At 40.9% G+C, this 24,076-nt stretch overlaps 1 protein-coding gene across 4 annotated transcripts in view; it reads right to left on the reverse strand.

Moving 5' to 3' along the window:
- The window catches only part of map2k4a (mitogen-activated protein kinase kinase 4a), a 183,469-nt gene that overhangs the window by 121,524 nt on the left and 37,869 nt on the right, over positions 1-24,076 (reverse strand). For 2 of the 4 annotated variants that reach the window (XM_043714457.1, XM_043714458.1), the window contains exon 2: positions 11,921-12,049. The exons of the other annotated variants lie outside the window; for them this stretch is intronic. In XM_043714457.1, the coding sequence (XP_043570392.1) occupies positions 11,921-12,049 (129 nt within the window). The remainder of the gene's footprint in view (positions 1-11,920; positions 12,050-24,076) is intronic. 4 annotated transcript variants of the gene reach the window in all.

Raw genomic sequence — 24,076 nt, forward strand, 5'->3', positions numbered from 1 at the left:
AACCTGCTCTCATTTTGAACTATTTTTCTTTGAATTCATCTCATTTCCTTTAAGTCAAAGATATGGTCATGCACCGGAATGTCCCACTCCTCCCTTAGTCTCTTGAGCTGTATGTGGAATATTCCTTGTTGTATTCTTCCACCCACAACTCTTCCTCCAATACACTGAAGTCATCAGTGCTGCTTCCTACTTTCATCTGGTCTTGGAAAAACGTCAGTTTTGCTTCCACGGCACAGTGGCTAGCATTGCTGCCTCACAGCGCTAGAGACTCTGGTTCAATTCCTGCCTCAGGCAACTGTGTGTGGAGTTTGCACATTCTCCCAGTGTCTGCGTGGGTTTCCTCCCACAGTCCAAAAATGTGCAGGTTAGGTGAGCTGGCCATGCAAAATTACCTGTATTGTTAGGTGAAGGGGTAAATGTAGGGGAATAGGTCTCGGTGGGTTGCTCTTCTGAGGGTCAGTGTGGACTTGTTGGGCCGAAGGTCCTGTTTCCACACTAAATAATCTAATCTAATCTAATTTTCATCTTTCTCAACTTCACCTAGTTCATCGGACTCTTTGCTTCCCCGACTTCACTACTTTCATTTCCAGGGATAGCCTGAGCACTAGTATCCACTAAAAACTGAGACTCCCACTGTTACCTTGACTACACTTCCTCTTACCTTGCTTACAGTGTAGAGTAACAGCAACATCATGGGTTCGATTCCCACAGTGCGTGGGTTTACCATGAAGGGCTCTCCTCTCAACATCACCCCTTGCCTGAGGTGTGATGACCCTCAGGTTAAACTACCACCAGTGACTCACCATTTGTGGGCATCACGGTGGCACAGTGGTTAGCACTGCTGCCTCAGTGCCAGAGACCCAGGTTCAATTCCCGCCTCAGGTGATTGACTGTGTGGAGTTTGCACATTCTCCCAGTGTCTGCGTGGGTTTCCTCCGGGTGCTCCGGTTTCCTCCCACAGTCCAAAAATGTGCAGGTTAGGTGAATTGGCCATGCTAAATTGCCCGTAGTGTTAGGTGAAGGGGTAAATGTAGGGGAATGGGTCTGGGTGGGTGCGCTTCGGCGGGTCGGTGTGGACTTGTTGGGCCGAAGGGCCTGTTTCCACACTGAGTAATCTAATCTAATCTAATCTTCTCTCATGAGAGAGCAGTCCTATGGACCTGTAAGACCTTAGCAGGAATACAAATATGTCTCACCAAGCCTTGAGAAAGGGAGGGGCAGAGTCAGGTCTTCCTCTTGCAGCTTATAAATTATCTCCGTACATAAAACAGAACTAAATTAAACTAAAAAGGAAAAGACACAAAGAAACACAGATATAGCAAATGAAAGCAAGACATGAGATGGGGAGGACATCTCACTAAACTGTCCTATGGATTGATACAAACTATAAATTTTCAATGAAATGTAACGGTCTCATCTTGCCTGTACTTTGGAGCTCTCCACCCGAAAACAGGAGAATTTGTATGGCAGCAACTGCAGCACCATTAATCAGCTCTCACAATGAAGCAACTATTCTTCACCAATGGTGACAGCGATAACTTTATGTCCTTCTTTTAAATATAGTAGAAGGTCATGAATGGTATCAAGCAAAATGACATCGAGCCACAGAGGATATATTAGCAGATGAGACTTGGTTAAATAAAGGTGGATTTCAAGGTGTCTTAAAGAAGGGAAGAAAGGCAGCAGGAAATGAAAGTGCTATACATAGGACCCGAACTGAAAGAGTGGAATGATGAAAACTGGAATTGCTAAACAGACCAAATTTAAAAGAATGAAGATATCACAATGGGGTTATGTCTGGAGGAAGTTCAGAGATCTATGGAATAAGCCAAAGAAGGATTTGAACAAGGTTGAGGATTCCAAGGTAGATACAACGGAGACCAGCAAGCACAAGACTGATAAGTGCACAGGACTTAGTGGGAGTTGGGACATGAGACAATTCCAAGCTCTGCTGTCTAATTTATAGAGGGTGGAAAATGGCATATTTGCACATTCAGGTCTGTAAGGTGACAAACATGAGAATGAAGGTTTTCGTAGCACATGAGCTGTGACAGGATTGGAAATTAGATAGTGTTAGAGAGGTGGAAACTGCATTCATAGTTATGGCACAGTTATAGTTTAGAAGCTCATCAAATCTCACAGTAAAGTTACAACAACCTGGTTTGACCCAGGATAATTGTCTCGGAGTGGGTCAGAGTAATTGATTTATTTTTCTGGCAACAATTGGAAATATGGTTATCATTTTCATAATAATATTTGAAGTGTTACTGACCAGACCAGTAGCCCTCAAAATATTTTAAGATGATAGCACAGATTCTAACTTTTTCTTATTTTAGGAGATAGATATGCAGTGCATGTTCCAAATGTGACAGGCCAAACTAATCTATGTTAAGCAAATCAATTTCAACACTATAGTTCAAATTAGAGTGAGCACGAGATGGCCGAAAGATTCAGCATGGAACACCTTTTTCCATTAGCTGTTTTTTGGACCAGCAGCCTCAAAAACTGACTGCTTGCTAAAACCAAACCAGAGAAAAGCTGAGATTGGCTGGGAGAACTGGCCACTTCCTTTCCATTGTACAAGTGTTTTTTTTAAACTTGAAAGTATTTCACCTGAGGCAGTACCTGTTAGCTATAATCAAATTGGCCCTAAAATCCTTCAAACCCATACCTCCCAGAGTCTTTCTCATGATTCCCCGAAAAAAAACTAGGACAACATCTTTACACCGAAAGGCCTCACACTTTGCTTACTCTAGTGGTTCCAGTAGACTGCTCAGCGCCTCATCCTTACAACCTCTCTTCAAAAAAATAGACAAATTAATCTCAAAGTGACAGTATTGTCACAGGAGGAAGCTTCTGCCTATCCATCATTGGATCTTGGATAAGTGTGACCATTTAAAGATCATAAATAACAGAAATTGGCCATTTAGTCATCAAGGCCCATTCCGCCATTCTGAGAGATCATGGCTGAATCACAATTTAACTCCATATACGAACCTACCTCTGCCCCATATCTCTTAATACTTATACAAAACAAAAATCAATCTTAGAACTATAATTTACAGCTGATAGGGTAAATAGACAAAGTACTTTCCAGAGATTGGGAGAGTCCAGAACGAGGGGGCATAGATTTAGGATGAGGGGGGAAAGATTTAAAAGGGCCTAAATGGCAAAGGGTGGTGCGTGCATAAAATGAGCTGCCAGAGGAAGTGATGAAGACTGGTACAATTACACCATTTAAAGGGCAACTGGATGGGTTTACAAATATGAAGGATTTAGAGGGATAGGGCCAAATGCTGGCAAATGGGATTAGATTAGGTTAGGATATCTGGTCAGCATGGACAAATTGGACGGCAGGGTCTGTTTCCGTGCTGTGGCTGTACATATCTAGGACTCTAATTGCGGAGTGTTCCAAACTTCTATTTCCTTTTGTGTATGCACGTACTTTTAATTTCATCACTGAATAGTCTGGCTTAAAATTTTTCGATAATGCTTCTTCAACTTAGACCCTCCAAACAATGGCAATAGTTATTTTATCTAATTGATTTACATTGCATGTTTCCTTCAGAATTCCAGAAATTAAAATTCTAAGTTGCATAGTTTTTCCCTGTAATTTAACTCTGGCTTCTGGTAAATCATTGCTGTACTCGATCCAAAGTGAATATATCTTTCCTAAAGTGTGGTGTCCAGAATTGTACTCTGCAAGTGGTTAAACCAAGGCTTTGTACAGAAGCAAGGCTCCTACTTTTATTCTACAACTTTGAAGGAGGACTAGCATTCCATGAGTCTTATTGACTATGTTCTGTACCTGTTCAAGGCATTTTAATGATTGCTGGACCTGGACATCCAAGTCGGTTTCACTCTCCACTGTTTCTAGATATCTGATTTTGTGAATGACTCGAACGAAAAAGGATGAAAACGTCTATGACTCACATTTGTCTACATTCAAATCACTTTACCAGAGTTCTGCCCATCTAATCTATTAATACCTCTGTAACCTAATACTTCCAACCCAATGCTGCTTGCCTGTCTCTCGGCCATGAACAAATTTCAGAGGTGTGGCTTTGTATCCTATTGTCTAAGTGCAATAAAGTAGTGGGATGAGGAATTCAGGGTGCTATATAGTGTGTATGTGGAAACTAATACAATACTGATGTCAGGAGACAGATAGAAGATGAGAAAAAGCAAGGGCCAAGGATAGCATCCTGGGGGAATGTACAGAATCAAGAGTGTGTTGCTGGAAAAGCACAGGACTAGCATCCGAGGAACAGGAGAATCGATATTTTGGGCATATGTCCTTCATCAAGATTCATCAGCATATGCCATAAACGCCGATTCTCCTGGTCCTTGGATGCCGCCTGACCTACTGTGCTTTTCCAGAAACACACTCGCGAGTCTGATCTCTAGCATTTGCAGTCCTCAACTTTTTCCCAGAATGGAGAGAACATAACAGGAGCAGGAAGAAAAACCACTGCAAGTGGCACTCTAGAAATAATTCTTTAATAAGAAAATAAAACAAGAACAATCCTACCCAGCTGGTGGCAGTGGAGCTGCATTAGAAAATAGTGCAGTTAGTCCTGTGGACAGCTGCAGACAGGCCAAGAACAACAAGGAGGGACTGTATATCATTGCCAGTCTCTGTGAATGTCACATGTGACATTAAGAGCAGTTTTTATTCTGTAGTAGGGGCACAAAACTAATTGGAAGAATTTAACTGGAGTATTCTGGTGAAAAGACAATGGATTGGGAAGTGACAACACATTCATGAACTTTGGAGATGACTATGGGTCAGTTATTTGCAAGAATAGAGGAGAATGGTTGCTTTGCATTGAGAAAAGCTATGATTGAGGTAGATGTGAAGAGTGGAACAATATTCTGGGAACAGGAGTGAAATCAGGAGGAACTTTATCCCAAAAAGGATTGAGACAAAAGGATTATATCTGGAAATCACTTTCCTAACAAGTTGTGAATGCGGAGTGAAATTTTCAAGACATAGATCAAGATATTTGTTAGGCAAGGGTCACAAAGGAAAAGGAACTACTGGATAATTGGAAACAGGGTGCAGATGATGAGATTAGATTCCCTACAGTGTGGAAACAGGCCATTTGGCCCAACAAGTCCACACAGACCCTCTGAACAGTAACCGACCCAGACCCATTTCCCACCGACTAATACGCCTAACACTATGGGCACTTTAGCGTGGCCAATTTACCTGACCTGCACATCTCCAGACTGTGGGAATAAACTGGAGCACCTGGAGGAAACCCATGTAGACACAGGGAGAACGTGCAAACTCCACACGGACAGTCACCCGAGGCTGGATTCGAACCAGTGTCCCTGATGCTGTGAGGCAGCAGTGCTATTCACTGAGCAACCGTGCTGCCCCAGTCATAATTTAAGTGAATGATGAGACAGGTTTCAGAGGTTGAAAAATTGACCTGTGTTCCTGTGTCACCCACTCCTTGAATCAGTTAATCTAGAACAACTAGCACAACCATTACAATAATAAGTGAAATATCTTTATCCATGGATTGTAAATGAAGTTATTTATTCTCGCTAGTTTAAGCAGTATTTTTATCTCTGACTATACAAGTATCATATATACAGCTCACTCTAGCAACTTCAACTTTCAAAAAACTTAAGTAATTTGCTCAATTAATTGTCTGTCACACAAGTAAACTTACAAAAAATCAATATTTAGACTCTAGATTCATAATCCAGATCACTCAAGCAGATTTTTGGGCCCAGAGACTCTTCTTCAGAACTGATCGTAGCAAGAAGGAAAACATAGGTGCTCAAGATGGAGTGAAGGGGGAGGGAGGAGGAGTGAATGGTAGGTGGAGATGGTGCCCAGAGAGACAGAAAAACATGAGCAGACAAAGGAATACAGAGGAACGTCTGTTATCAGAATATCAATTATCCAAATATCAGATTATCTGAAGGGGATCTCAAGGTCCCGAAAGAAACATTACTTCAAAGAGCTGTTTCAACCCTGATCGCGTCTTTTGTTTACAGGTACAGTGATTAAAAAATGAACTGGGCTCACTGAAATGCCGCCGTGGATAATCCTGGATGGTCCAGGCACCGTCTCTAAATTACTGACCTCCTGCCCTCTCTCTCTTCCCCCCCACAAACATTATCCTGTACAGGGCAGAGGTGGAACCTGTCAAAAGGGTGTGCATGCGTGCGTGTGCACGCTATTTGGAGACTTACCCCACAAAGGCAGCAACAGTCTTACTGTAGGTGTACAATCTGGCTGCCCTGGAGGGGAGGGGGTGCGGACGAGGCACGTGACAGTGGGTAGGGATGGACGTGGATGTGAGCGTGGGGGGCTGTGTTGGACTGGTTGGAAGCAGACGGGATTGGGGGCATGGGTGGTATTGGACAGGGTTGGGGGTGGGCAAGGTTAGAGCGGACAGGGTTGGGGGCAGGGGGCAGACGGGAGCGCGCTCGCAGAGTGCTTTTACCCAGTCTCCTGAATGGGGAGCAGACTTCACAGAAAACTGAGCCCCAGAGGAAATCAATTAACCGAATAATCAATTATCTGAATGAAATAGTGCCTACCAATCTCGTTCGGATAATCGAGGTTACTCTATAGATAAAGGTCAGCCTGGGAGAATCAATATCTGCTAATGGAGACCATTAGCGGCTGACAATTGTTGTTTGCGGAAGCTGCCTGGGAAACCACAGTGAGTAGGGAATTACAGTTGGCAAGATTGAGTGAACTGCAGGTAAATCGTTGCTTCATCTGGGAGCAACAAGTTATGCACTTTACTCTATCTAGTCTGAGATATTCACTGCTCGCATTGGGGAGACTAAGCAGAGCCTGGACAACCTTTTTGTTGTATACTTATGTTCTATCCACAGAAACGACCCTGAGCTTCAGCTACCTGCTGCTTTAACACTGTGTTCCCTGGCCAACATCCGTCTCGGGCTTGCTGCAATGCTTTCGCAAAGCTCAGTGCAAGCTGGAAGTACAGCACCTCACAATTTGGGAACCCTGCAGCCTTTCAGACTCAAGGTCCTTATACCTTCAACCCGTGCCCTTACCCAAAGCCCCCTATATGCCAAGCCTTGTCAGGACTTATGCTCCTCAGATACTGCCTGACTGGCTGTGCTTTTCCATAACACACTCTTTGACTTGTCATCACGTGGGCTGATATCACAAACAACCCGGTGTCAACCACTAATAGTCCCTATTAGCAGCTACTGCTTCTTCCAGGATGAGCTTTACCCATTCATTCCTTTGTCTGCCAAACAGTTTTTCTGTCTCTCTGGGATCCATCTCCACCTATTTACTCTATCCCATTTACCCTCCTCCCATTCTAAACAATAGCCTTCCTAACCTTTCAATGCAAGAAAATCAATTTCAAATGCTCATATTTTCATTGCAAATAATGAAATAAATTTAAGAATATGAAGACTAGACTTCTTTAAAATAAGCTTGGAAAATTACTTTTAAATGTCCATCAGTACATGCAGTTCTGCTTTATAAATTAGTTCTGAGTCTTTGTAGAATTAAAGATATTTTATAAAGTGCTATGCTACATCTCCACACAAATCAAAATATCATTTGCATTGATCAATTTTATGCTTTCATTTTTTTCCAATGCAACAACCCACACCCAAATTCTACAGTAGAGAAATGCCACATTTTAAAAAATGTGGCAATGTTACTTGATTTTAAGCTGACAAAACAGATGCGTTCAGCTTAAACTGATCATAAACACTTGACAATCAAGCAGATGGAAGCACAAAGCAAAGTCTAGCATCAAGCAAATAACAGATCCTACATGAAAATAAAATTCACTATCAGTGGTTCTTACTGTAACTGTAGGAATTTAAACTTCAGGACAAATGCCACTTAAGTGCTACGGTGTGCAGCAAAAATAAAACTTGCTGACCAACTTCGCTTCCTGACATTTGATTACATGTAGGCTGCAATATCAGCACATCTTTAAAAATAAGCAGGTATTCATAGAATGCAGGAATACATGCTTACTGCACACCACATTCCAGTACCTGTCTGCTTTTCCAAAATGGTGTAACTTCATTAAAGGAAAATTTCTGACCCCTGTATATAAATAGGTTACTCAGTGTTGTCCCTTAGTAATCCTCAACAACAATCAATACTATCATAATGGAAAGAAACAAAATTTGGGCAAGTTTCAATATTTTAGGAATTGAAAGAGAGTACTGGTAAACCCTATAAAATTTTCCAAGCAAGAAACACAATGAGCAGAATACCTTTAATAGTGCATATTCATGTAAAGCAATTTTTACTTTGCATCATTACTAAGCTGGTGGTAGATATCTAATGTCTGGATCTTACTATTTCAAACTTAAAAGGACAAAATTAAAAATCACACAACACCAGGTTATATAGCCCAACAGGTTATTAGGAAGAACTAGCTTTCGTAGCACTGCTCCTTTATCAGGTAGCTGTGCAGCAGGATCGTAAAACACAGAATTTATAACAAAAAGATCACAGTGCCATGCAACTAAAACAACATATTGAACAAACCTAGATTGCTGTTAAGTCTTCCATCTTTTAGAATGGGTTGCAGGGTTTGGTTCATTAATATGTAAATTCCCAGAACTTCTTTCAAGTCACATTCTCTAAATAACTTAAGGTTTATAGAAAAAGGTGACATCTTAGCTCAGACAATGCATTAAAGCTGTGAGGTTAGAAGTCTGTCTATATCTCAATCCTGAGTCAGACTGGTTCTATTTCCAAAGTAGAAATTTACAAAATGTTACATGGATTGACTATCTGCAGACTGTGTGCTTTTTAAACAAAATAGAATGGAGTCCACTTCTCGCCTTTAAAAAACCGCCAAACCTTAAACAGACCATTGTTCGCAGCAAACTGCCTAGCCTTCAGGGCAACATCGGCAACAACACCGTACAATTCTGTTATGGCAACCACTGCAAGATGCATTAGTGTCGACATGGATACTACCATTACACGTGGGGACACCACCCCACAATGTACATGTTAGGTACTCATGTGACTCAGCCAATGTTGTCTACCTCCCATGCTGCAAGCAAGGATGCCCCGAGGCATGGTACATTGATGAGACCAAGCAGACACTACGACAATGGATGAATAGAGACCATGCAACAATTGCCAGAAAGGGATGTTCCCTCCCTGTCGGGGAACACTTTAGCAGTCAGGAACATTTGGTCTCGGATCTTCAGGTGACCACCTCCAAGGCAGACTTCAAGATGCACAACAACGCAGAGTGGCCGAGCAGAGGCTGATAGCCAAATTCAAAACCCATAAGGAGGCCTCAACCTGGACTTGGGGTTCATGTCATACTACAGGTGATCCCACTACACTATACACACTCACTTGTGCGCGCGCGCGCACACACACACACTCATACAGACCCTCTCACATACGCACACCCCGCTCTCAGACACACACCCATCCCACAAGAACCTTGTGCAGAAAAATTACATCACGCAGTTAAGACAAAGCAATTTTGCCTTCCTATCTTTTCAGGAAAGAAAGTGTACAGTCAGTCCCCAAGTTACAAAATGGCTCGATTCCAGAGTACGCTCCTAAGTCAATTTACACGCAGATCAGAACACAATATAGTACAAAATAAAACAGCCATTTGTGAATACAAGCAAATGTTTGCATGTTGGATCCTTAAAATTATTTACGTGGGATCTTGTCCCATTGTACAAGTGCGCCTAAGTTGGGAACTGCAAATGGAAACAGAGAGTCAGTCCTTTGGGCCTGCTATTCCCTTAGACCATTCCCTTGATCTATTACTTGAACCCATCTACCCTCTGTCTTCCTGTAATTTTTACCACATTTGCATATCAAACATTTAGCAAACTTCGATTCTGAAATTTTCAATTTACCTCCAGTCAAAAAGCTTGAGGGGGAAAACTGCTCCAGATTCCCACCATTCTTTGTGCAAAGAATACAACTCTCACTGACAATGTTACCTAGTATAGTAACAAAATGTCTGAAAACAAACCTTCAAGCTCAGTGAGCTAACTTACATACTTAAGAATACAACTCCTAACATCACGCAATTCAAGCCAGGCCACACAGTTTTGTCCCCCTATTCTGTACTCTCCCACTACAAAAAGTTGTTGTCCTTTATTTATCTCATCAGCTCCTTCGCTGAAGTAGTTTTCATAATTGCAAGCAAACACTTTTTTATTCCTGGAGGAGAAAAGCTGAAATGCAGTTGAACTGCTCTAATTGAAATAGAGAGTTCTGCAATTTGAAAACCATATTCCTTCAGCTGTGCAATTAAAATGTTGCTTTTTGAAGCACCAAAGGAAAATTTGAGACTGTGTGCCACAGGGGGTCTTTTGAATTAAAGTTCTGCCTGACACCAGCCTTCTGATTGGTTGAGCTGCAGGGTTAAAAAGGTTTGCGTGCCAAAAGGTAGAGGGTGAGAAATGTCCAATACTGCAAATAGGAAGTGTTTATCTCTCCCTCTTTTCGTGTGAAGGCAAGACCAAAAAACCAAGAAAGCTTGAGAGAGCATTCTGAAACAAGACAACATCTAGTTCAACCTGATTAACCATCAAATTGAACAGCCACCACCTGATAGACATTATTACTTAAATCAGAAGGGCTTAGAGAAAATAACTTTCTGCCTTTTAGTCTGGACAAGTTTGTTTAGCCTGTTGATATTGTTTTTCCACCTATAATGAGTGTTATGTTGTTTGTCTTTTGTCAATTTCAGTTGTGATGAAGAATGTGTACACATTTGTGGCTTCTGAAGTGGTATATTTTGAAGTTGCACACTAGAAGATTAAAACATTTTGCTGTCTTCTGCCAAGGTAAAGCATTACAACAAACAGAAATATTTTCTGTTAAACGATGAAACCTGGTGTGAACTACTTTTGTCCCGGGCAGCAGCCAGCTAAATTGGTCATTTTTGTCTCATTGGAATGTTTACACATTTTATGACTGCATTTGGAACAGTAACACATGACCATTAGTCCTTTCTTCCCTGTTAAGTTGTGACATGATTTATAATCCTTTTAATGCCCACAGTTTTGTGAATCTGAAAGGCAATTCCTCCAAAAGACAATGTATTGCACTAGCTGAGATCCAGACACTGTACTCAAAATAAATAATAACCAATTCTCAGGTCACTGTCACTCCTTTTTATTCTAACCTACTTAAGAGATCAACATTGCATTAGCCTTTGAAATTATTCTCCTTCCACCTCACAAAAAAGTGTGGTGCGAATGCGCACACAGTGTGCAGAACATATATTCTAGTCTGTCATGCAACAATGGCCAAACGCGCACAAGCGCACTGAATAAATCAAACAGCCTGTTCAACAGCACATTCAGCTTTGCAAACTCCAGAAAAAAAATAGGTAACTCTGGCACAAAGGCTGCAACAGCTGCTATTATCTGAAGAAAAACCTCACAGTTAAGATCCCCAAGTGCCAAGGTTCTTACATCCATAAACATAAAAATGTCTTGACACTAGTTCCAATGAAACCTCCAGAGAGCCGCAATTTTGCCTACAGTTCCAGTATCATTAACTGATGACTAACCAGAGGAATACGATGCCCTTAGTTATTTTAAATCAACCTGTTCAATTGTGTCATGACATATCTGGCACAGGTAGGCCTTGAACACAGACTTTCAGGTAGAGACATTACCATTTTGCCACAAGAGCACCTTTGTGTTGCCCTTATGCTTACCAATAGAAACATGCCCAAAGGCAGCTAGAAAGTATTCTCTTATTTAAAGATAGCCTAGGCTTATTAAATAATAATGCATAGTTTGATGGGAATTCCCAGGAGGTGGCGATGGTGAATATCCACTCCGATACACATTACATTACACCAATTTATTCTTTCATACTCAACCAGCCAAGGATAGGTGGGGCAGGGCAATCAGCAACAAAGTAACATAGGTCACTAACCAAAAGTGTAGTAGTCCTCATTTTTTGAGTGAAGTTCTCCTCCACAAACCAACTTGCCCACCCTCCTCCCCTCTGGATCTTGGTCTGGACTGAGGAAGGGCTTCTGTTTGAGATTTCTGTGTTTCAATTCTGTTTAAAAAAAAACACAATAAAAACATGTAATAGATGGGGCAATTTTACCCTCCAAAGAAACAGGGTACTTTGTAGAGAATACAGACCAGCAAGGAAATTTTTTTTGCATACATTGACACAATAATTAACAACTCTGAATCTTACAGATTTAAAAAAAACTCTGATGATATTGTGGGTCAAATACAAAATAGAGATTAAGAGATTCATACAATGGGATGATGCAATGTTCTCTTCATAGAACAGACATCTGAAAGCCCCAGTGGATCTCTGTGGCCCTAGTTATATTTGTGACATGGGGAAAATCTGAATTTACCAGATGACTGACATATTCAAAGAGTAATTTACCTTTTTAAAAAAATTAATACTTCAGTATTACAGATTATGAACCCTATGGTCATTGTTATGGCAGGGGTGTGGGAGGAGTAATATGGTATAGATCCTACCCAAATTAGCAAACCACAAAACACTAAAGGTAAAATCACATACGTCTCATATCAATAATTGGTAAACATTTTAATGGATAATGTTGTAAAAGTCCATAAGATTACCACCGTACAATGTTCCACACCACCTTCCCTTCCGAGATGAGTGTGCAAATATTTTTATGCATCACCTATTTCCTTCCCAGCTATTAACTCAATTGAATCACTGCTGTTCTAGCCAGCCTCTTATCCACTGCAGCCAACCTATCTGTAACATCTTCCAGATCCACACCCATCAAGTTTTATGCTCCTCTGACTGGAACCTAAGATGGTGCATCTTGTGGGCGGCACGGTGGCACAGTGGTTAGCACTGCTGCCTCGCAGCGCCAGAGACCCGGGTTCAATTCCCGACTCAGGCGACTGACTGTGTGGAGTTTGCACGTTCTCCCCGTGTCTGCGTGGGTTTCCTCCGGGTGCTCCGGTTTCCTCCCACAGTCCAAAGATGTGCAGGTTAGGTGAATTGGCCATACTAAATTGCCCGTAGAGTTAGGTAAGGGGTAAATGTAGGGGTATGGGTGGGTTTCGCTTCGGCGGGTCGGTGTGGACTTGTTGGGCCGAAGGGCCTGTTTCCACACTGTAGTCTAATCTAATCTAATCTAATCTAACCATTCTCCATACACACCCCACATACATTTCAATGCATTATTTACTCCACATGCCTTCAGCCAAGCAGATTGCACTTTCTGATACCATCTTTGGCACACCATAATACCCTTTAAATCCATCTTTATGAATAGATTTCCAGATTTTGTTTACCCCTCCTGGACTTCACAGATTCTAAGATTTGTTTGTGCCTCTGAAGTATCATGAGATGTTTTCTATATTAAAAGATACAATATTATGTTCTTGTGGCAAGATTATTGGCTACCATACAACAAATCTGACTTTAACAGACTTACCTTTGCGTGCCACTGAAGCAGTGTGTTTGTAGAGTTACTATTCCAATTGAAATGGAACACAGTTTTGCCAGGAAGTTAAAACCAGTCACGCAACTCTGGATCTCTTTTGGAAAGCAAAAGTTTGTTTCTGCATTGTTAACCATGGATGCAAAGGAGGCATTTGACTTTAAAGAGTATTAAGGTCTCAAAGTTCCTTTAAACTTAACTTGTTTAAACACTTTGCATGAAAACTCCTCTCAAGAGGACACTGAGGTGGTTTTAAAATAGGAGTTCATAAAGCCCCATACCTAAGGATATCCAAAGAGTATGATAGTTTTCCTTGCAATTAGTTATGCAAATAGATTTCAGCAAAAGTTAGGAAAAGTATCCCAACTTTTCTATCTTCAGCAAACCGACCTCATTTCACAGTTTTAACAGGCTAACAAATCACAACCTTTTACTTTAACTGACAACAAACTTCAATAATAATATAAATTAAGAATTTTATCCAGTATGAATAAAACTATCAGCATATGGTTTGAGAAAGTATTTTGCCACTGACAACACATCCATGTTGAACAAATCAATCCTTTGCTTACTGCTTTGGCATTTATTTACTATCAAAATATAACTTAATAGGTAAAAGTTTTAGATAGTTGGCTTAATTCATGGAAGGAAAAAGCCAATATCTCCCAATGCACTGAATGGTAAAGTTAAACTCTAAAATAAACAAAGAAAACAAAGCACCACAGATGCTGGAAATCTGAAGCTCTGATTCTACTGCAATTCAACTACTATTGTCAAATTTTTCTGGCAAGTCAAAAGGAAGCCTTTCAAAATCTGAAGGGCGAGAACAGCAATAAAAGACTGGCCCAAAACAATGAAGGACTGAGTTGCAAGGGAAAATGCAAGTCACAGAGATGTACAGCATGGAAACAGACCCTTCGGTTCAACTTGTCCATGCCGACCAGATATCCCAACCCAATCTAGTCCCACCTGCCAGCACCGAGCCCATATCCCTCTAAACCTTCCTATTTATATACCCATCTAGATGCCTTTTAAATGTTACAATTGTACTAGCCTCCACCACTTCCTCTGGCAGCTCATTCCATACATGTACTACCCTCTGCGTGAAAAAGTTGCCCCATAGGTCTCTTTTATATCTTTCCCCTCTCACTCTCAACCTATGCCCTCTAGTTCTGGACTCCCCTGCATATTTGTCCTATCCATGCCCCTTGTGATTTTATAAATCTTTATAAAGTCATCCCTCAGCCTTCGCGTTCCAGGGAAAACAGCCCCAGCCTATTCAGCCTCTCTCTGTAGCTCAAATCCTCCATCCCTGGCAACATCCTTGTAAATCTTTTCTTAACCATTTCAAGTTTCACAACATCCTCCCAATAGGAAGGAGACCAGAATTGCACGCAATATTCCAAAAGTGGCCTAACCAATGTCCTGTACACCTGCAACATGACCTCCCAACTCCTGTACTCAATACTCTGACCAACAAAAGAAAACATACCAAACGTCTTCTTCACTAGGAGAAAGTGAGGACTGCAGATGCTGGAGATCAGAACTGAAAAATGTGTTGCTGGAAAAGCGCAGCAGGTCAGGCAGCATCCAAGGAGCGGGAGAATCGACGTTTCGGGCATAAGCCCCCCTCATTCCTGAAGGGCTTATGCCCGAAACATCGATTCTCCTGCTCCTTGGACGCTGCCTGACCTGCTGCGCTTTTCCAGCAACACATTTTTCAGCCTCCTTCACTATCCTATCTACCGGAGATTCTACTTTCAAGGAGCTATGAATCTTCACTCCAAGGTCTTTGTTCAGCAACACTCCATAGGAAGTTACCATTAAGTGTATAAGTCCTGCTAAGATTTGCTTTCCCAAAATGCAGCACCTTGCATTTATCTAAATTAAACTCCATATGCCACTCGTCAGCCCATTGGCCATTCTGATCAAGATCCTGTTATACTCTGAGATAACCTTCTTCGCTGTCCACTACACCACCAATTTTGGTGTCATTTGCAAACTTACTAAATATACCTCCTACGTTCCCATCCAAATCATTTATATAAACGACAAAATGGAGAGGACCCAGCACGGACGCTTGTGGCACTCCACTGGTCACAGGCCTCCAGTCTGTAAACCAACACTCCACCACCACCCTCTGTCTTCTACCTTTTTGCCAGTTCTGTATTCAAATGGCTAGTTCTCCCTGTATTCCATGAGATATAACCTTGCTAATCAGTCTCCCATGGGGAACCTTGTCGAACGCCTTACTGAAGTCCATATAGATCACATCAACTGCTCTGCCCTCATCAATCCTCTTTGTCAATTGGGCTCTTGCTTTTCACTTGCTGACTATAATCTAGATTTATCAGTTGAAACAGAGAGACTGACTCTAAAAGCGGTGCAAGTGGAAAGACAATCATGCATTGAAGTAAAAAGTAAAGTTAAAAAGCATATGCACAATTGAGAGAAAATCATCAGTAAGGTCAGCTGTAAGGAAACATGGAGAAGTTTAAGACCAAAATTTAGCAATGCATAACTTATAGCAGCAGGCTCTAGAATTGCAGAAAATATTATTACATAGTACAACGTGTGGAGCTGGTGATAGCCTATAAGTATTATCATTCAACTATTAATTGAGAAACTCAGCTCATGTTCTGGGGACAAGTACAAATCCCACCACAGCAGATGGTTCAATCTGAAAATCAAATCTAAAACAAAACTGGAATTAAAAATCTACTGATGACCGTGAAACCATTGTCGATTGCTGGAAAAACCCATGTTGCTCAGTAATATCCTTCAGAGAAGGAAATATGCCATCCTCACCTGGTCTGACCTGCGTGTGACTCTAAATCCACAGCAGTGATTGACTCAACTGCTCACTGAGAAAGCCACTCAGTTTTACCAACCGCTATGAAATCTCAACAGAGAACTGAAACCGGACAGACTACCTGGCATTGACTTAGGCACGAGTGAAGAAAACTGCAGAAACAGCCTTGTCAACCCTGCAAAGTCCTCCTTACTAACATCTAAGGGCTAGTGCTAAATTAGGAGAGCTGTTTCACCAGACTAGTCATGCAATAGTCTGACACAGTCACACACTCAGAATCATACCTTACAGGCAATGTCCCAGACACCACCACCATCCCTGGATATTTTCTGTCCCACCAAAAGTAAGCCCTTGTGCACTTTTTGAACAAAATAGAATGTATCTGCAAATGCAAATTTACCCCAAAGTTTTCATGTGTGTATCTGCATGTGCATGTGTGCGAGAGACAGAGGGGGAGAGAGTGTGCGTGTGTGTGGGAGGGAGGTGGAGAAGAAAAGGAATGAGTGTGAGAATGTGATAGCGTGCAAGAGTATGTGTTTAAGTGTGTATCTATGTGTGAGAGAGTGTGTGAGAAGTGCATAATGTAGTGTGACATGAATTCAACATCCCAGTTGAGACTATCCTCATGGGTGTCTTAAGTTCTCAGGAATGTGACATGATAGTTGTTCTGGGATTTACATTTAGTGAATTGAAACGTGCAACCCCATTGTAAGTGATTAAGACTTAATAGTAATCTAGGTTTGCACAATACATTGTATCAATTGTATGACACTATGACTTTTTACTATAAATTCTGTGTCCTATGATCCTGCCCCATTAGCTAGCTGAAGAAGGTGCAGTGCTCCGAAAGCTTGACCTTCTAATTAAACCTGTTGGACTATAACCGGATGTGTGATTTTTATCTTTGTCCACCCCCAGTCCAACATTGCTGCTACTGACTATGATATGGAGGTGCCAATGTGTACTATCTACAAGATGCACTGCAGAAATCCGTCAAACATTCTCAGACAGCACCTTCCAAACCCACCACTACTTCCATCTAGAAAGACAAGGGCAGCAGATACATGAGAACACTACCACCTGCAAATTCCCCTCCAAGGCACTCACCATCCTGACTTCAAAATATACCACAGTTCTCTCGCTGTTGCTGGGTCAAAATATGGAATTCCCACCCTAACAGCATGGTGGGTCAATCACAGCATGTGGACTGCAGCTGCTCAAGGTGGCCGCTCACTACCACCTTCCCAAAGGGAACTCAGGACTGGCAGTAAATGCTGGCCAGGCATCAACGCCCGCATTCCACAAAAAAAAACTCATTGTTGCTACTGATGCAGTCAAAGTCTAAACTGGTCTAGTTTCTGTTTCAATAAAACAAAACAGAAATTCAGGTCAGACAGAGGCAAACTCAAACAGTAAACCACAGAATGGTCTGATCTTTCTTTGCTCAACACTGCATTTTTAGGCTTAAAATCAGTGATCCTTTGCCAAATATTTGCAAACATTCCACAAGGTGTACAGAAAGAGAGTCAAAGTCAGAGATATACAGCATGGAAACAGACCCTTCAGTCTGTTGTTCCAACTTGTCCATGTCAACCAGATATCCTAAATAAATCTAACCTTATTTGCCAGCATTTGGCCCTTATCCTGCTAAACCCTTCCTATTCATATTCCCACCCAGATGCCTTTTAATTGTTGTAATTGTACCAGCCTCCCCCACTTCCTCTGGCAGCTCATTCCAAACACGCACCATCCTCTGCGTGAAAAAAGTTGCCCTTTTGGTCCCGTTTAAATCTTTCCTCTCGCAACCAAAAGCCATGCCCTTTAGTTTTGGGCTCCTCTAACCCAAGGATAAGACCTTGCCCATCCCCTTTATAATTTTATAAACCTGTCAGGTCACCCTCAGCCTCCAATGCTCCAGGGAAAACAGCCCCAGTCTATTCAGCCTCTCCCTACAGCTAAAACCGTCCAATGCTATCAACATCCTTGTAAATCTTCTCTGAATCCTTTCAAGTTTTACAACATCCTTCCTATAGCAGGGAGACCAGAATTGAATGCAGTATTCCAATAGTAGCGTAACCATGTTCTAAACAGCCACAACACGACCTCCCAACTCCTATACTCAATGCTCTGATCAATAAAAAGGAAAGCATACCAAAAGCCTTCTTCACTATCCTATCCACTTTCAAGGAACTATTAACCTGCACTTCAAGGTCTTTGTTCAACAACACTCCCCAGGACCTTACCAGTAATGTGTATAAGTCCTGCTGTGATTTGCCTTTCCAAAATGTAGCACCTCACATTTATCCAAATTAAATTCCATCTGTCACTCCTCAGTCCATTGGCCCATCTGATCAAGATCCTGTTCTACTGAGGTAACCTTCTTCATTGTCCACCACGCTGCTAACTTTGGCGTCATCTGCAAACTTACTAACTATGCCTCCTATGTTCACATCCAAATCATTTATATTAACAAAGAAAAGCAGTGGACCCAGCACCAATCCTTGTGGCACACCACTGAGCACAGGCCTCCAGTCTGAAAAGCAACCCTCCACCACCATCCTCTGTCTTCTACCTTTGAGACAGTTCTGTATCCAAATGGCTAATTCTCCCTCTATTACGTGTGATCTAACCTTGCTAACTAGTCTACCATGAGGAACCCTGTGAAATACTTACTGAAGTACATATAGATTACCTCCACTGCTCATCAGTCCTATTTGTTACTTATTCAAAAAACTCAATCAAGTTTATGAGACATGATTTCCCATACACAAAGCCATGTTGACTATCCCTGAGCAGTACTAACCTTTCCAAATACATGTAAATCCTGTGCTTCAGGATTCCCTCCAACAACTTGCCCACCAGATTACCTTTAGTATACTGTCCTTTGAAACTTAGCAAATTACAATTTTAATGTCCCTTCTAAAACTGCATTACTGAATTCATTTCTACTCTTTGATAACTCATGTTTATTACATGATGAGAGACAGCTTTGGAATATTATTTGTTCAGGCTTGATTGAAAAAATTAGGCTAAGTCTTTGGGCTAAGTGGTCATAAATCTATTTCACTTTAAGTAGTAATTACGCAGATACATGCACCTCAACCTCCTAACTGGAACAGGATAGTTGCAAGGAGGTACAGTTTTTCCCCCCCCAAAAAATCAGAATAATCTCTTTAAATGAACAAAATATTAACCACGAGAATTCTAATACACAAAATTTTATCAACATGAAGTGTCATAAGCTGAATCTCCCTTCCTCTTGAGCATTCTGGTTAATACCAGAGAAAAAATCCCAAAAAAGCTAAAGAATGGCAAAACACTGGGTAGCAAATAATGCTTAATTTGGGGCAGGAATAGATAATTTTTTCCTTTAAGCCTGCTTTGTTGTTCAAAAAGATCATAGCTGATATGATCAGAGCCTCAACTCCACATTTCAACCTGCTCTGAAAATCTTTTGACTCCCTTATTAGACAGAAATCTACCTCTGCCTTCAATGCATTTAATGACCCTGTCTCAACACACAAAGAATTTTAAAGATTCTTAACCCACTCAGACTAAATTTCTTATTCGGTTGCAATGGAAGACTTCTTATTTTTAAAAAAAGTGTCTGAGCTCTTGTTTCCCAGAAACATCCTTTCAGCATTCACCTCATCAAGTCCTCACAGGATCCTATATGCCTCAATAAGATTCCCTCTTATTCTACCCCAGTCCAATAGATAGAAAGGAGCTTGTTCAACTGTTCCTCGTAACCCAGCTATGGGTTGAGTAAATATTCTCTCAACTGCCTCTAATACAATTACATCTTTTCTTAACCAAGGAGAGCAAAGACATACAAGTACTCCAGATGCAGTATCTATACAATTGCAATGTAATATATCTACTTTTATATTCTATTTCCATTATTGAAAAATAAACACCAGTTTATTACTTACTATACATACATACTCAGTTTTTGTGATTCACTTACAGGTGGTCCCCATTTTATGAATGTTGGCTCCCACCTTATGAATGCTCATACTTATGACTGGTTAGTTGTATGGTATTGTATTGCTTTCAGGCCTGTTTTAAATCAGATTTACAAATGGACACAAGTGCAGAACGCAGTCATAACCTGGGCTGCCTGTACAAGGGCACTGAAATCCCTCTGAACTAGAGTTCAGCAATCACACTTCATTTATATTGTTTTTCTATTCTTGGCAAAGTGTAGAATTTCACATTTTCCTGCCTGATAGTACATTTTTATAGACAATAGGTGCAGGAGTAGGCCATTCTGCCCTTTGAGCCTGCACCACCATTCAATATGATCATGGCTGATCATCCTTAATCAGTATCCTGTTCCTGCCTTATCTCCGTAACCCTTGATTCCAAAATTTTGCCTATTACGTAAGGAAACTGCGAAAGGAAATAGATTCTCTTAACAACTATCCTACCCCATCCTTAATCAGTATCCTGTTCCTGCCTTATCTCATAACCCTTGATTCCAAAATTTTGCCTATTACGTAAGGAAACTGCGAAAGGAAATAGATTCTCTTAACAACTATCCTACCCTTGTAGTAACTATACAGTTCAACCATACAGTTGTTCATCCAAGTTATTAATATAAATTGTGACCTGTTGAGACTGCAGCACCGATACTTGTAGTATTCGTCACATCTTGCCGATTTGAAAATTACTGATTTATGTTTGTTCTTAACTCCACTTAGCTAACCAATTGTCTAACGTCACTATTGTGTTAACCAGTACATCATGAGCTCTTACTGTACATCATAGCCACTAATGTGGCATATTGCCAAATGTCTTCTGGAAATCTAAGTACAGCACCTTCATAGGCTCCCCTTTATTCACACTGGAGGTTTTTTATAAAAAAGGAAAACGCAGACAATACTTAACATGAACGCAATTTTCCTTTCATAAAACCATGCTGACTTTGGTTGAATTTAGATTTTAGAAATGCCCCGCTATATCCTCAAGTCAGATGTTTGAGCAGTTTTTTAGTTTGTTGAAATTTAATTTCTTTTGTGGTGGAAAACCAATTTAGTAATCAAACTTTATCAATCAATAAATACAATAATCATATATGTCAGTATTAAACTGACAATGGCATACTATTATCTTGCATTGTGACATACGGTCTCCCAGTACTCCCCATTATGCCCAGTCAGAGTAAAAGTTGGAAATTACAAATAGGCTGCACTTTAAAATACTAATCACTATTGCCTTCCAGGAAACAGAAACTTTAAATAGAAAAATAGTATCAAGTTCACATTTTGCTGGGTACCGGTAAGAATTACAAAGCATCATTACAAAAAAATTACAAAGTTTAAGCATCAGCATTTCACGTGATGCAATCTCACTTCATTTAATGTTTGGGATATAGAGAGATCTTACAAGTTACCATATTTTGAAAGAAAATATTTTTAAAAAAATCAGTATTGATGGGCTTTGGTTCAGGATTCAATGCAAAAGTATTGCTAAATTTAAAGGTTAGGCCTTGTGATCTTTTTGACAGCATCACTTTCTACCAGTAGGGACATCAGTGGACTATGTATAAATAGAATCCATTTGCTGGCAAAAAAAACTGCAATGCAGCACTCTGATTTACTGTAAGAATGGAAGGTCTTATGCAGGCAGTCTGTGTCAAATGCTCACCAATTTTATACATTCTAAAACAATGTAGGACAGAGGAGAGCCTTTGAGCCTTTTCTGTGTCCTCCTTAAAAAGGTTAAAGATTCTTACTTGCTGCTTGCATGAAGCTTCGTAAAATTGGACAGGAGTTTGGTGTTTGGGGGGGTGGCAGCAGTCAGTTCAAGTCATTTGCTCCACAATTATTTGAACAGCGTGAAGTCAATACCTTCACAGGTCTGCAAACCTGAAGGCTCGCTTTTGATGTCAGTTGAAGAAACGAGTGCACCGAGCACATCAGATTTGTACAATCCGAATAGCAAAACTCACAAATCGTCTTCAGTACAAACTAAAACAGAGATACCCAAGGAGGTCTATTCTACCCGAGGAGGAAATGCAATTATAATTGGCATTACATATTTTGTGAACAGATCAGCAATTTTCTGCTCATGGCAAAGTACTAAATGCTCTCGGCACCATATTAAGTTTTCCTAGGCTGCAAGAGGTAAAGGGAAGAAACCAAACAGACAATGGACCCTGAAGTCAGATTTGTGGCAGCACAGTTTACCAACTGTCTCAGGAAGCATATTAATCGTCTTTTAAAAACTGTGGATAACATCCACGACAGTGATCAAATGGCTCACACTTAAAAACTTCCTCACCAACCCAATATCCATAATTCATCCTCATCTCAGGTGACACAGTGGTTAAGGGAGGCACGGTGGCACAGTGGTTAGTACTGCTGCCTCACAGTGCCAGAGACCTGGGTTCAATTACCACCTCAGACAACTGTCTGTGTGGAGTTTGAACATTCTCCCAGTGTGTGTGGGTTTCCTCCGGGTGCTCTGGTTCCCTCCCACAATCCAAAAATGTGCAGGTTAGGTGAATTGCCCATGCTAAATTGCTCTTGGTGTTAGGTGAAGGGGTAAATGTAGGGGAACGGGTCTGGGTGGGTTGCTCTTCGGAGGGTCGGTGTGGACTTGTTGGGCCGAAGGGCCTGTTTCCACACTAAGTAATCTAACCTAATCTAATCTTCTAGGTCTGTAATTTCTGTTCTGCACTCTCTTCTATTGCCTGGTCTGATCCATCATTTATCACAGGCTCAAGTTAGTACAGTTTGAGCCTCCACCTCTGCTTGGCATTAGCAGACTTCCAAATTGCCCAAAGCACTTGTCCAAACCAAGCTGTACTTGTCCAATGTGTAAATGTTTGCAAGTGTCCTTTCCAACAACCTTAAAATTACTAGCCTTACCTTTTGTCTCTGTCCATCAGTCTTTTCACCTTTGAGTCCATACTACCTAAACAAAGTTAACTCAGCTGACTTGATTTTTGCGCATTCCCCTTCACTGGTTATAATAGCTTCAGTCATTGCCTTATAAACTTGTCAGCTTTCCAACTTTCACTCTTAAAAATCTTATCACAATCCATTTATTTCACCAACATTTTGGTCGTCCTTCCTGGTCAGGCATTAACAAGTGGAAATGGTGGGACATCCAGAGATGTGACATCATGGGCCAAAATTTCACGATTCTGAAGCTGTCTTATTTTCCTCTAGGAAAAAGTTCCGCTGCTCATGGGAATTACATTCCTTGAAAATCTTGTAAACGTTGATTTTTTAATAGACAAATGACCTTCAAAAGTATATCATTGGTGTTCAACTGGATTTAAATTGTCAATTCCTTTTAATGTCCAAAAGCGTAAGCTACAAAACAAAAGGCTGATTTAACTGTTTTCTTTCAAGACAATTTTCTACTACATACCTAATGCTGATCTTAGAAGGGACAGTGAGAAGCAGCTTTAAAATTACTAGCATATTTTAATTGGAAGTGGGGGGATGGGGGGGTGGGTCAATGTCTAGCCAAAATATGCACATTGATGCCAGACAAGGTCAGGATCAGATTTAGTACTTATGCCCTGTGGTTCAATAGCATACCAATATATGCCACTTGGTTGAAGTACTGAAAAGGTGTTTCATACTTATGTAATGTTAAAAGATTAAATTGGAATCTCTCTCTGGACATTAATGTAATATTAAAAGGGTTACATTGCACTGACTGAACATTATGGAAGTAGGTGGGGATGACATTCATGCAAGAAACTGGATCAGTGGTGCTGGAAGAGCACAGCAATTCAGGCAGCATCCGAGGACAGGCAAAATCGACGTTTCGGGCAAAAGCCCTTCATCAGGAATAAAGGCAGAGA

Source organism: Chiloscyllium plagiosum, chromosome 24, assembly GCF_004010195.1.
Source record: "Chiloscyllium plagiosum isolate BGI_BamShark_2017 chromosome 24, ASM401019v2, whole genome shotgun sequence".
Classification (NCBI taxonomy): Eukaryota; Metazoa; Chordata; class Chondrichthyes; order Orectolobiformes; family Hemiscylliidae; genus Chiloscyllium; species Chiloscyllium plagiosum.